General features: G+C 42.6%; 1 protein-coding gene across 1 annotated transcript in view; it reads left to right on the top strand.

The window, feature by feature from the left end:
* The first annotated feature begins 9,068 nt into the window (after positions 1-9,068).
* fgf12b (fibroblast growth factor 12b) overlaps positions 9,069-12,827 on the top strand; it is a 33,736-nt gene continuing 29,977 nt past the window's right edge. The window contains exon 1 of the mRNA XM_053508006.1: positions 9,069-9,348. Coding sequence (XP_053363981.1) covers positions 9,324-9,348 — 25 coding nt within the window. The 5' untranslated portion in view covers positions 9,069-9,323. The remainder of the gene's footprint in view (positions 9,349-12,827) is intronic.

Genomic DNA, 12,827 nt, shown 5'->3' on the forward strand with positions numbered 1-12,827 from the left:
AAACTCATTCTTAATCCTATCCATCCTTGTCACTCCCAAGGAGAACCTCAACATCTTCAGCTCTGCTACCTCCAACTCTGCCTCCTGTCTTTTCTTCAGCGCCACTGTCTCTAAGCCGTAGAGCATCGCTGGTCTCACCACTGTCCTGTACACCTTTCCTTTCATTCTCGCTGATACTCTTTTATCGCACAACACACCTGACACTTTTCTCCACCCATTCCAACCTGCCTGTACCCGCCTCTTCACCTCCTTTCCACACTCTCCGTTGCTCTGGACCGTTGACCCCAAGTACTTAAAATCCTGCACCTTCTTTACCTCTGCTCCCTGTAGCCTCACCAATCCTCCTGGGTCCCTCTCATTTACACACATGTATTCCGTCTTGCTGCGGCTAACCTTCATTCCTCTGCTTTCCAGAGCATACCTCCACCTCTCCAAATTTTCCTCCACCTGTTCCCTGCTCTCGCTACAGATCACAATGTCATCTGCAAACATCATAGTCCATGGGGACTCCTGTCTTACCTCATCTGTCATCCTGTCCATCACCAGAGCAAACAAAAAGGGGCTTAGAGCCGATCCTTGATGCAGACCCACCTCCACCTTAAACTCTTCTGTCACACCTACAGCACATCTTACCACTGTCTTACAGCTCTCATACATGTCCTGCACCACTCTAACATACTTCTCTGCCACTCCAGACTTCCTCATACAACACCACAGTTCCTTTCTTGGCACCCTGTCATACGCTTTCTCTAAATCTAAAAAGACACAATGCAACTCCCTGTTACCTTCTCTGTACTTCTCCGCCAGCATCCTCAAAGCAAATACTGCATCTGATGTACTCTTTCTAGGCATAAAACCATATTGCTGCTCACAAATGCTCACCTCTGCCCTTAACCGAGCTTCCACTACTCTTTCCCACAGCTTCATTGTCTGGCTCATTAGCTTTATACCTCTATAATTGCCACAGCTTTGCACATCTCCCTTGTTCTTAAAAATTGGCACCAATACACTTCTCCTCCATTCCTCTGGAATCCTCTCACTCTCCAAGATCTTGTTAAACAAACTTGTCAAAAACTCTACTGCCATCTCTCCTAAGCACTTCCATACCTCCACAGGTATGTCATCAGGACCAACAGCCTTTCCACTCTTCATCCTCTCCAACGCCCTTCTCACCTCACTTCTACCAATATTTGCTACTTCCTGTTCCACAACAGTCACCTCTTCTACTCTTTGTTCTCTTTCGTTTTCCTCATTCATCAACTCCTTAAAGTACTCCTTCCATCTTCCCATCACCCTCCTGGCATCTGTCAGTACATTTCCATCTCTATCTTTAATCACTCTAACCTGCTGCACATCCTTCCCATCTCTATCTCTCTGCCTTGCCAACCTGTACAGATCCCCCTCTCCCTCCTTACTGTCTAGCCTAGCATACAAGTCCTCATATGCTCTTTGTTTGGCCTTTGCCACCTCTACCTTCACCTTATGCTGCATCTCCCTGTACTCCTGTCTACTCTCTTCAGTCCTCTCAGTGTCCCACTTCTTCTTAGCTAGCCTCTTTCCCTGTATACACTCCTGGACTTCCTCATTCCACCACCAAGTCTCCTTGTCCACTTTCCCCTTACCTGATGATACACCAAGTACCCTCCTACCTGTCTCCCTGATCACATTGGCTGTAGTTGTCCAGTCAACTGAAAGCACCTCCTGACCACCCATAGCCTGTCTCAACTCCTCCCTAAAGACTTCACAACATTCTTCCTTTCTCAGCTTCCACCACTTTGTCCTCTGCTCTGCCTTTGTCCTCTTTGCCTTCCTCACCACCAGGGTTATTTTACACACCACCATTCTGTGTTGTCTGGCTACACTCTCCCCTACCAACACTTTGCAGTCACTGATCTCTTTCAGGTTACAACGTCGACACAAGATGTAGTCGACCTGAGTGCTTCTGCCTCCACTCTTATATGTCACCCTATGTTCCTGCCTCTTTTGGAAGAAAGTATTTACTACTGCCATTTCCATCCTCTTTGCAAAGTCCACCACCATCTGTCCTTCTACATTCCTGTCCTGAAGACCAAACCTGCCCATCACATTTTCATCCCCTCTGTTCCCTTCCCCAACATGTCCATTGAAGTCTGCACCAATCACCACTCTTTCACCTCTGGGGATGCTCTGCATCACTTTATCTAACTCACTCCAGAATTTCTCCTTCTCTTTTAACTCACATCCTACCTGTGGGGCATAACCACTAACAACATTGAACATTATCCCTTCAATTTCCAGCTTCAGACTCATCACCCTATCTGACACTCTCTTCACCTCTAGAACATTCCTTACAAACTCCTCTTTCAGAATAACTCCTACTCCATTTCTTTTCCTATCCACACCATGGTAAAACAATTTGAACCCTGATCCTAAGCTTCTAGCCTTGCTACCTTTCCACCTGGTCTCCTGGACACACAGTATATCCACCTTCCTTCTCTGCATCATATCAACTAACTCTCTTCCCTTCCCTGTCATGGTCCCAACATTCAAAGTCCCTACTATCACTCCTAAACTCTTGCCTTTCCTCTTCTCTCTCTGCTTACGAACACGCCTTCCTCCTCTCCTTCTTCGACCAACAGTAGCCCAATTTCCACTAGCACCCTGTAGGTCAACAGCACCAGTGGCGGTCGTTGTTAACCCGGGCCACGACCGATCCGGTATGGGAATTATATTCTTGATTCGCATCATTGATTTGGCAAATGTTTTACGTCGGATGCCCTTCCTGACGCAACCCTCTGCATTTATCCAGACTTGGGACTGGCACAAGAAGACACTGGATTGCGCCCCCCGTGGTTGCATTATTGCTCCAAACACCCATAACCTTAAACCAAAAAAAAGCTTTATGTATCTGCTAAACTTCTCATATACTGTATATTTTTTAAATATTTATACATTTTAGAATCTTAAACATTTGTAAATTTGCTAATTGATTATCAAAAATTAAAGTGATTCCGAATCAATAATTCAATTAAAATGAAACATTTTTTTTATTATTAAATTGCATAATTAATTCAATCTCCCAGCTCTAGTGGCAAGTTTTATTTAAAAACAACTTGTCTTTTATGTTTGTGTCTAAGATGTAAATGAGCGGTTAAAGATGAGATGTAGATTTAAACTTCTCAAGCTCTGGAAACTTCATGAGGACCAGGAACTTCACCGCCACATTGCGCTGTAGAGAACCAGCTGTCGTCACCCATTTAATCCGACCAAATAACCAACAGACATTTCATGGTCCTATATAATTTTTCACTTTGCTAATCCCAACAGCAATAAAAGACCTCTTCAATCTTTTACCAACGTACATCCTACAGTCAGTGAAGTGTGTGAAGTCCTTGGCTGAATGACCTGACGTCCACTATTGGTTAACCAGTCTTTCCTTTTTTATTTATCTCCTCTTCATTTTCAGTTTCATCGTCAGATTTTCTCTTGTCTGCTCTTCTGGTTGTTTTTTTTTACACCTTTTATGTCCCGCCAAATAGCTTAGCCACTCTGGTTCACATCTCCACCATGTGTCTTCCTCCAAAGGGGCGTCTTATTTACTGCCAAAAACAGCCTTTGTTGGCTGATGCACAGCAAGCTCTCTCTTTATATATATATATATATTGCCAAATATATTCGCTTGTCTATCTTCACATGCATATGAACTTGAGTAACATCCAATCCTTAATCCATAGAGTTTAATATGATGTTGGCCCTTTGCCACTGTAACAGCTTCAACTCTCCTGGGAAGGATTTTCCAAGGTTTAGGAGTGAGTTTATTGGAATGTTTGACGATTCTTCCAGAAGCACTTTTGTGAGGTCAGACACTGATGTTGGACGAGAAGGCGTGGGTCACAGTCTCCGCACTAATTGATCCCAAAGGTGTTCTATCGGGTTGAGGTCAGGACCAGTTAAGTTCTTCCATGTCCATGTCTTTATGGACCTTGCTTTGTGCACTGGTGTGCAGTCATGTTGGAACTCACTTCCAGTGAAAAGGAACTCCTAATGCTTCAGCATATCAAGACATTTTAGGCAATTTCATGCTCCAAACTTTGTGATGTCCCCTTCATGTTCCAATATGTCTATGCACCAGTTTGATAGTATGGTGTACAGTGGTGTGAAAAACTATTTGCCCCCTTCCTGATTTCTTATTCTTTTGCATGTTTGTCACACAAAATGTTTCTGATCATCAAACACATTTAACTATTAGTCAAAGATAACACAAGTAAACACAAAATGCAGTTTTTAAATGATGGTTTTAATTATTTAGGGAGGAAAAAAAATCCAAACCTACATGGCCCTGTGTGAAAAAGTAATTGCCCCCTGATCCTAATAACTGGTTGGGCCACCCTTAGCAGCAATAACTGCAATCAAGTGTTTGCGATAACTTGCAACGAGTCTTTTACAGAGCTCTGGAGGAATTTTGGCCCACTCATCTTTGCAGAATTGTTGTAATTCAGCTTTATTTGAGGGTTTTCTAGCATGAACCGTCATGCCACAACATCTCAATAGGATTCAGGTCAGGACTTTGACTAGGCCACTCCAAAGTCTTCATTTTGTTTTTCTTCAGCCATTTAGAGGTGGATTTGCTGGTGTGTTTTGGGTCATTGTCCTGCTGCAGCACCCAAGATCGCTTCAGCTTGAGTTGACAAACAGATGGCTGGACATTCTCCTTCAGGATTTTTTGGTAGACAGTAGAATTCATGGTTCCATCTATCACAGCAAGCCTTCCAGGTCCTGAAGCAGCAAAACAACCCCAGACCATCACACTACCACCACCATATTTTACTGTTGGTATGATGTTTTTTCTGAAATGCTGTGTTACTTTTACGCCAGATGTAACGGGACACGCACCTTCCAAAAAGTTCAACTTTTGTCTCGTCGGTCCACAGGGTATTTTCCCAAAAGTCTTGGCAATCATTGAGATGTTTTTTAGCAAAATTGAGACGAGCCTTAATGTTCTTTTTGCTTAAAAGCGGTTTGCACCTTGGAAATCTGCCATGCAGGCCGTTTTTGCCCAGTCTCTTTCTTATGGTGGAGTCGTGAACACTGACCTTAATTGAGGCAAGTGAGGCCTGCAGTTCTTTAGATGTTGTCCTGGGGTCTTTTGTGGCCTCTCGGATGAGTTGTCTCTGCGCTCTTGGGGTAATTTTGGTCGGCCGGCCACTCCTGGGAAGGTTCACCACTGTTCCATGTTTTTGCCATTTGTGGATAATGGCTCTCACTGTGGTTCGCTGGAGTCCCAAAGCTTTAGAAATGGCTTTATAACCTTTACCAGACTGATAGATCTCAATTACTTTTGTTCTCATTTGTTCCTGAATTTCTTTGGATCTTGGCATGATGTCTACTGTAGCTTTTAAGGTGCTTTTGGTCTACTTCTCTGTGTCAGGTAGCTTCTATTTAAGTGATTTCTTGATTGAAACAGGTGTGGCAGTAATCAGGCCTGGGGGCGACTACAGAAATTGAACTCAGGTGTGATAAACCACAGTTAAGTTATTTTTTAACAAGGGGGGCAATCACTTTTTCACACAGGGCCATGTAGATTTGGAGTTTTTTATTCTCCCTTAATAACGTAAACCTTCATTTAAAAACTGCATTTTGTGTTCAATTTTGTTATCTTTGACTAATATTTAACAGTTTTTAATGATCAGAAACATTTTAGTGTGACAAACATGCAAAAGAATAAGAAATCAGGAAGGGGGCAAATAGTTTTTCACACCACTGTATATTATATTGATATAATATTCATTATATTATCACATTATTACGATATATATTAATAAATAACATATGTTTACATTTTGTTGACTCTCTCTCTCTCTCTCTCTCTCTCTCTTTGTGGCAGTACAGTGGCGTAGTAGTTAGCCTTGCACTTCCAGGGTTAAGGGTTCGATTCCCCCCTCGGGTCAGTGTGCGTGTTTTCCCTGTGCTTGCTGGGTTTCCTATGGATGCTCTGCTTTTCTCCCATAGTCCAAAGACATGCAGGTTAGGCTAATTGCCTGTAGCATGTGAGTGTGTGTAGGGTCCAGGGTGTACCACGCCTCATGCCCTAAGTATCCTGGGATAAGCTCTGGGCCTCCTGCAATACTGGATATGGAATAAAGCAGTATAGACAGTGAGTATGTGAGTACATTTGGCAATTATTTAGTCACAAAATGAAATAGGAGGAATGCACTTCACTCTATAATTTAATAACCAAACAGCTTCTCGGTCAACTTCGCTAATGAGAGAAGAAAGTGTTCAATGCTTGGCAACATTTCACTCTAAACCCTATAGGAACTACCTTTTGTAGCGGAGACTGAAGAAATAAAGTCAGAATACACAAACATAAAAATACAGTCTGATTTCTTAAGTACAACTGTTCCATAAACGCAACGTGTTGTAAAAGTTTATGGGGTTGTTAAAGGATTTTCACATGCTACATCCCTAGTAAAAATGGGCCATAATAATTATTTTGTAAGAATATGCCTATATGAATATGAAATCCTTTATGGAAAACAAAGGGTTTTTTTTCTACAGGGGTGCTGCTGGTGAACCTTCATTTCCAATGTCTATGATATGATCCCCATTTTCCTCCCTTAAAGCCCAGCTTAGAGGATGTGTCCATTATATTGATGTCCTGTAAACACCTCCTACTGATTGAACTCTGGCTGTCTTCAGCTCCTTCAGAGTTCCCAGTGCCCACTTGGCCGCCTCTCACTAATGCCTTTTTTCAAAATTGATGTTTGGTGGAAGGCATAATTGTGGCCCAGTAGGCATTTTTCCATATATATATTGTAGCGAATGTAGTCCTGAGGCGGTCCGGCCTCCAGAGTTCGATGGTTCCCCGGCGTGCGGCTGGTGAGGCGCAAGACGGTCCCGGTGGGGCAAAACTCGTGCCCGCCCTGCCAACCGCACCCGGTAGATGACATCGGAGAGCCGAGCTGGCTGTGAGTGTCCACGCCCATTCGCCCCATTGGTGCCCCCACCCAAAAGTCTTGCAGCGGTGCCCGCGAGCGCTGGGTGGGGCCCTTCTGCCTGGCAATGAGCGGTTCACAGTTCCACAACCCGTGGGAAACAGTGGAGCCGGTGTCCACGAGCGCCTGCAGTAAGACGCCGTCCGGCACACAGTCGATGTAAAGCCCCGCGGGGCTCCCCAACCGTCCACTTCCCGCTTCTTCTGCGCGAGTAGTCGCTCCGCTACTCGGCGGCCCGCTTGGATTTTTAGAAGGTCCTCATTTGTGCGCTCGAACCAGTTATTCTCCATCCCACTTCTGACACCAATGTAGCGTTTTTACGCCGGGATAAATGCTGGAGAGACGAGTGAGCTTATTTGCTACCCAATGCAATGGCTGGGAGTACTTTATTAAGCACACAGCATGTAAGGCATGAGCAGCACCTTCACTCAGGAGCCTACATCCAATTCAGCACTAGCTTGAACTGGAGCACATTTCACACGTCACACCCTACACACACAAACAGGGCCGAAGCCACCAACCCAAACACCTTACCCCATCATAGTGAACACACACCGACATCCCCGCAAGGCATGCTGGTCGTCAACCGCCGCCCCGCTCACGCCACACTATATATATGGAGAAACGTTCATTTTTCAGGACTGTGTATTTCAACAATAATGGCAAAAATGCCTATATTATATAATGCCTATATATATACACAATAAAAGGAAAATTGCACTAAAAGAATACAATTAAACTAAAGATAGAATTTCGGAATTAAATAAAAAAATCATGTAAAAATAAATATTTTAAATAACAAAAAATTGGGATTCAGTGATTAATTTTTTTAAGATGGCAGTGACAAACTTTTAGTTGGTTCTGATAATATAATTCTGCTCGCACCCCCTGACATAAACAGCTCTTTCACCATGGAACCGTATTTTTCTGCCCGATGACCCGTGTTTTGGCTGTCTGAAAACAAAGTTTTGGCTCGAAAATGGGCGCGGCTCCAAACTATCTCTGGAACTGCCTTTGTGAAACTGCCTTAACTTTTTTTCTTCTTTGGGATCCTGTTGGATCCGGGATGTAAAATACGAGGCTTTTTATATTTAAATAAATTTATATTTTTTCAGTCATGGAACCTTGCCTTATTGCCACAAAAACATCTTAGGTCTATTTATATTGAGATAATTTTTTTATCGCAAACAGGTAAGATCTAATTTAATTATCTGACTTCTGGTGGCGAACAATAGTACCAGAGGTAATTATGGTGGCATGGTGGCTTACTGGTTAGCATTGACGCCTTTTACCTTTTTGATTCCTGCGGAGTTTACACGTTGTCCCCATGCTTGGTGGGTTTCCTTTTGTTTCAGTTAGTTTTTTAAGCAAACAGTGGCAAGAGGTATTATAAATGAAGGTTAAGTGAGGTTTATTGTCTATTAATTTCATATTTTACTTTAAATGTCTTTTCTAAATGTTTTGATTGATGTTTTTAATATGCAAAATATGATTATAGTGTTGACTATTGGTAACATTTTAACAACTGGTAACATTGGTAATATTTTTGGGTGGTTGGAACGGATTATTTGCATTTACATTATTTCCTATGGGACAATGAATTTTGCAATACGAAATTTTGCTTTAAGAACTCGCCTGGTATGCCAAGGTACAGAACCTCTGTATGGGTAGCATCTCTCACCCAATATACTGGGTGGCATGTGGAGAACATGGAGAATCGAACTCCAGCCCTGGAGGTTCAAGGCGACAGTGCTAACCACTAAGCAACTGTGCCACCTGTGGATGTCCTACCAAATACCCCACAAAAGAGATGTGACTATGGTTGTTACTGTATGTTTAGATTCAGGATGAATCCCTTTATTTCTGTTTCTGGCTCTGTGAGGAGGATAAAAAATTCAAAAGGGGGTGAATACTTATGCACTACACTGGTTATAAATCAGACATGAAGAGATTCTTCTCCATTTCCTTTTTTCTTTGGTTTTTGGGTGACGATAAGAAACTCATGACGTCACACCAGCGTCTGCAGCACACCCTCACACCCTCTCTCTCTCTCTCTTTCTTTCTCTCCCTCTCTAACGCACACGCACACACACGCGCGCGCACACAGGTAACGCACCGCACGCGCCTGAAGACAGAAACGGAATTAACGGCCCTAACGGCAGAGACGATCTCGCATCCACGTGACTCCGCGCGCGCATGAGAGCATCCTCGCGAGCAGGAAGGGAAGAAGAGAGAGCGAGAGTGCGCGAGGGAGCCGCCCGTCTTCAGCTTCTTCTTCTTCTTCGTCATCATCGTCATCCTCTTCCTCCTGCGTGACACCGACAGAGAGAGAGAGATAGAGAGAGTGACATGGAGACCAAGGACAAAGCTGCAGGTGAGAATGACAGAGGGATAGGGTGTGTGTGTGTGTGTGTGTGTGTGTTGGGGGGTCATAGACAGGAGCATGACTGTGGTGCGCGCGGGGCGGCGCGTGGCAGGGCGGTTCATGATGTTGGGCTCGCGCTGTGTGTGCGCGCGCGTGTGTGTGCGTGCAGACTGCGGCACTCGCGCCGATGAGGGGCTCGCACTGTTCTCTCACACACAAAGTGTAACACTGCAGAAATGCTGACTGTTTACATCTGTGTGTGTGTGTGTGTGTGTGTGTTGTGTATGTCAGTTCTGATGTCTGGATCTGTGTCCATTAAAAAGAAAACACAAAGAAGGGCCTAAGGGAAGAGTGTGTGTGTGTGTGTGTGTGTGTGTGTGTGTTGGTGTCTTGGTGATTAACATGCAAGATGTGCAGCACACACTCACTGTACTGCACCCCAGTGTCCTAAGTGTGTGTGTGTGTGTGTGAGTACACTCTCACTGTACTGCACCCCAGTGCAATAAGTGTATATGTGTGTGTATACTGTATGTGTGTGTCCATACACTCACTGTACTACACCCCAATGTCCCTGAGTGTGTGTGTGTGTGTGTGTGTGTTTGTGTGTTGTGTTCAGATGTCTGGATCTGTGTTTATGCATCCATTTTTAAATACACAAAGTAAGGCCTAAAGGAAGTGTGTGTGTATGTGTGTGGGTGTTTGCATTTTATTTGTGTGTGTGTGTGTGTATGTGTGTGTTGGTGTCTTGATGATTAACATGCAAGATGTGCAGCACACACTCACAGTACTGCACCCCAGTGTCCTGAGTGTGTGTGTATGTGTGTGTGTGTACTGTGTCAAATATTTCTCAAGCTAGTCATTGCACCTGGAGCTCTACTTGCATTGTCTTGCATGTATGTGTGTGTAAAACTACACATGCTCAGTAACATGGTGTATAACCTGTGCAGATGTAGGACAGTGCGTATGCAATGCAGATGCACACACACACACAAACACACAAACACTATAACCTGATGCTAGACTCGTCCTGAGACTCTGCGTCCACACGCTGGACGTGCTTGCGGTGTGTATTTGATACGCTCTGCGCTGTGTTGACTCAGTACGCAGCGTTTGATTTGGAAGTGATGCAGAGTCACGTTTATAAACCGAGTCACGTTAGTGAAATGTCAGGAGAATTCCGACGTTATGATCACTGAGGCACTTTAGGAGGAAATTTGCAGTGTGTAACTCAGATGGGTCACTCAGAGGAGCAATGTGGCGCAGTGTGGTCATCTTTAAATCCATGCAGGCTGACAAGCAGTGACAGGCAGTGTGTTTGATTATACACAATCAGTCAGTAGTCTGGACACATCTTCTAATTACATGGGCTTTACTGATTTTTTTTATTTCTTCCTAAATTGTAAAGCAATGCTGAAGGCGTTCAAAATATGCAATAATCTTTAAACAGTTCCTATTGAGATGTGTCTGCTACTGTAAAGTCTCTGTAAATCCTTCATAACGGCTCTAATCCAAGGTGCTGTTTGTTAATTGGTGACTCTTGAGGTAACTGGTGACGCTAAATGAACTTCTCTGCAGCAGGTAAGTTTTAGTCTTGCTTTCCTGGGAATGTCTTCATGAAAGACAGTTTCTTTATGGTGCTTGATGGGTTTTTCAAATGCACTTGACAGTACTGTTCTTGTAATACAACATGCATCTCAAATACAGTAGAGTCTGCAGGTCTATAGAGTTCTGTGGATCCGAGTAAAAATTCTACTGAGTATGCAGGTTGAAGTGACAGTTTTATAGACTACTAATGGGGGTCTATGTATATTTTATATTGAGCATAAATTAGCAGAAATGTGTTAGATCATATTACAGGACTAGAAAGTTATATGAAACTGCATAAAATTCTGTAGAACATGTATGTAGACAAATAAGTTTTTTAGAATCATTTGAAGCCATGTGAATGTTAATGTTAAAAACATCCAGAGCGTGTGTATGAGGCTGAAATGTGTCATAGTATGTATACTATAGACATAGTATGAAGTTTAAGCTTTACATACAGTTAAAACGCCTCCCTTGGAAACAACAAACAGAAGAAGTGTGCAGTTTTTTCTACCTTTTCACAAAACCAAACTCAACTTGAGCCGCGTTAAATGTGTTATTAACTGAAAACCGACACCATGACCCACAGTGCACACACTCCTGCAAATCTTTTTGTGATGCTGCTAACTAAACACTAAAGCAAAACACAAAAATGAACAGACAAGACAAGAAGGATAAGGAGTTAAAAAAAGAGTTTGTAGTGCTTCCCATGAGGTTTTCAGGAGGAAAAATAGCATATAAGCAGAGCCACACTATCCCGCCATTTATTACAATGACAGTCGCACCTGGTGTAAAGCCTTATTTTTTATTCCCATGTGTCGCATGTCATTATTTATTTTTATAAACAAGGTGATGGAGAGTTGCCATATTGAAACAAGAGATTATAGGAAATACAAAAAGAGAGGTCTTAGGTAAGATACTAAAATAAATGTGTAAAGATTCTTACAAAATATACATCACGTAGTATTTAAAGAAACCTAATATGCCGCCACCACCATGCCTGACTACAGAGATACTGTTCAGTAATAAATATTATGTTTTGTGGCCAGAACAAATAGAGTCCAACATGTCTACAGGCGAAATCAATTGGGATTTCATATGGCTCACTACTTCTGGACTTCTGGACATCTGGAATTCAGCTTCATTGAGCGTCCATTCTATAAATTTCCTGTTATCAGCTTCTCCCATCTGTAAACATTGCTCCTCTGACTAATATAAGTCCTTAAACCCTAATCTTAACCCTTTAAAAAAGGAAAAGAAAGAATGTCTATAGAACAAAATTATAGAACAAAACAACTTTGTACCCAAGATGTATGGGAAAACATTCTGTAGAAATGCAAAAGAAGAATGATGTTTTCATGATCTTTCCAAATAGTTCAATCCTTGCCAATACCGCTATGGAGTGTCATTGTGCTTTTTCACAAACTTTAGGTGTGCAATAAGTTATTTTTGGTAAGCACCGGCTTCCTTTGTGGTGTCCTGACACACTACTTGCTTGGTGTTTCACGTACTGGAGACTCATGAACACAGATGTTTGCCAGTTCCAATGATGCCTTCAAATCTTTGTTGTGCTCATTGGGTCATTTTTTCTGTACTTTTTGGTAGAGTAGCCACAGTCCCAAAGTGTCTCCATTTTTCTAACTGTAGAATGGTAAATTTTAAAGTTTTTGAAATCACTTTGTAACCCTTTCCAGCTTTATGTAAATTAACAATTGTGGATGAATGTGCTGGGCAAACCCCAAAAGTTTAACTGGTTTAAATCAGTATTTATCAATACTCTTGACTACTCTTGACTAAGATGAAGATCTGATCACCATCGATGACAAATTATTGCAGAAAACCATGAAATTCCAAGAGGTTTACATACTTTTTCTTGCTCCTGTATGTTGACACAGATGTTTGAT

Source organism: Clarias gariepinus, chromosome 11 (genome assembly GCF_024256425.1).
Source record: "Clarias gariepinus isolate MV-2021 ecotype Netherlands chromosome 11, CGAR_prim_01v2, whole genome shotgun sequence".
Lineage (NCBI taxonomy): Eukaryota > Metazoa > Chordata > Actinopteri > Siluriformes > Clariidae > Clarias > Clarias gariepinus.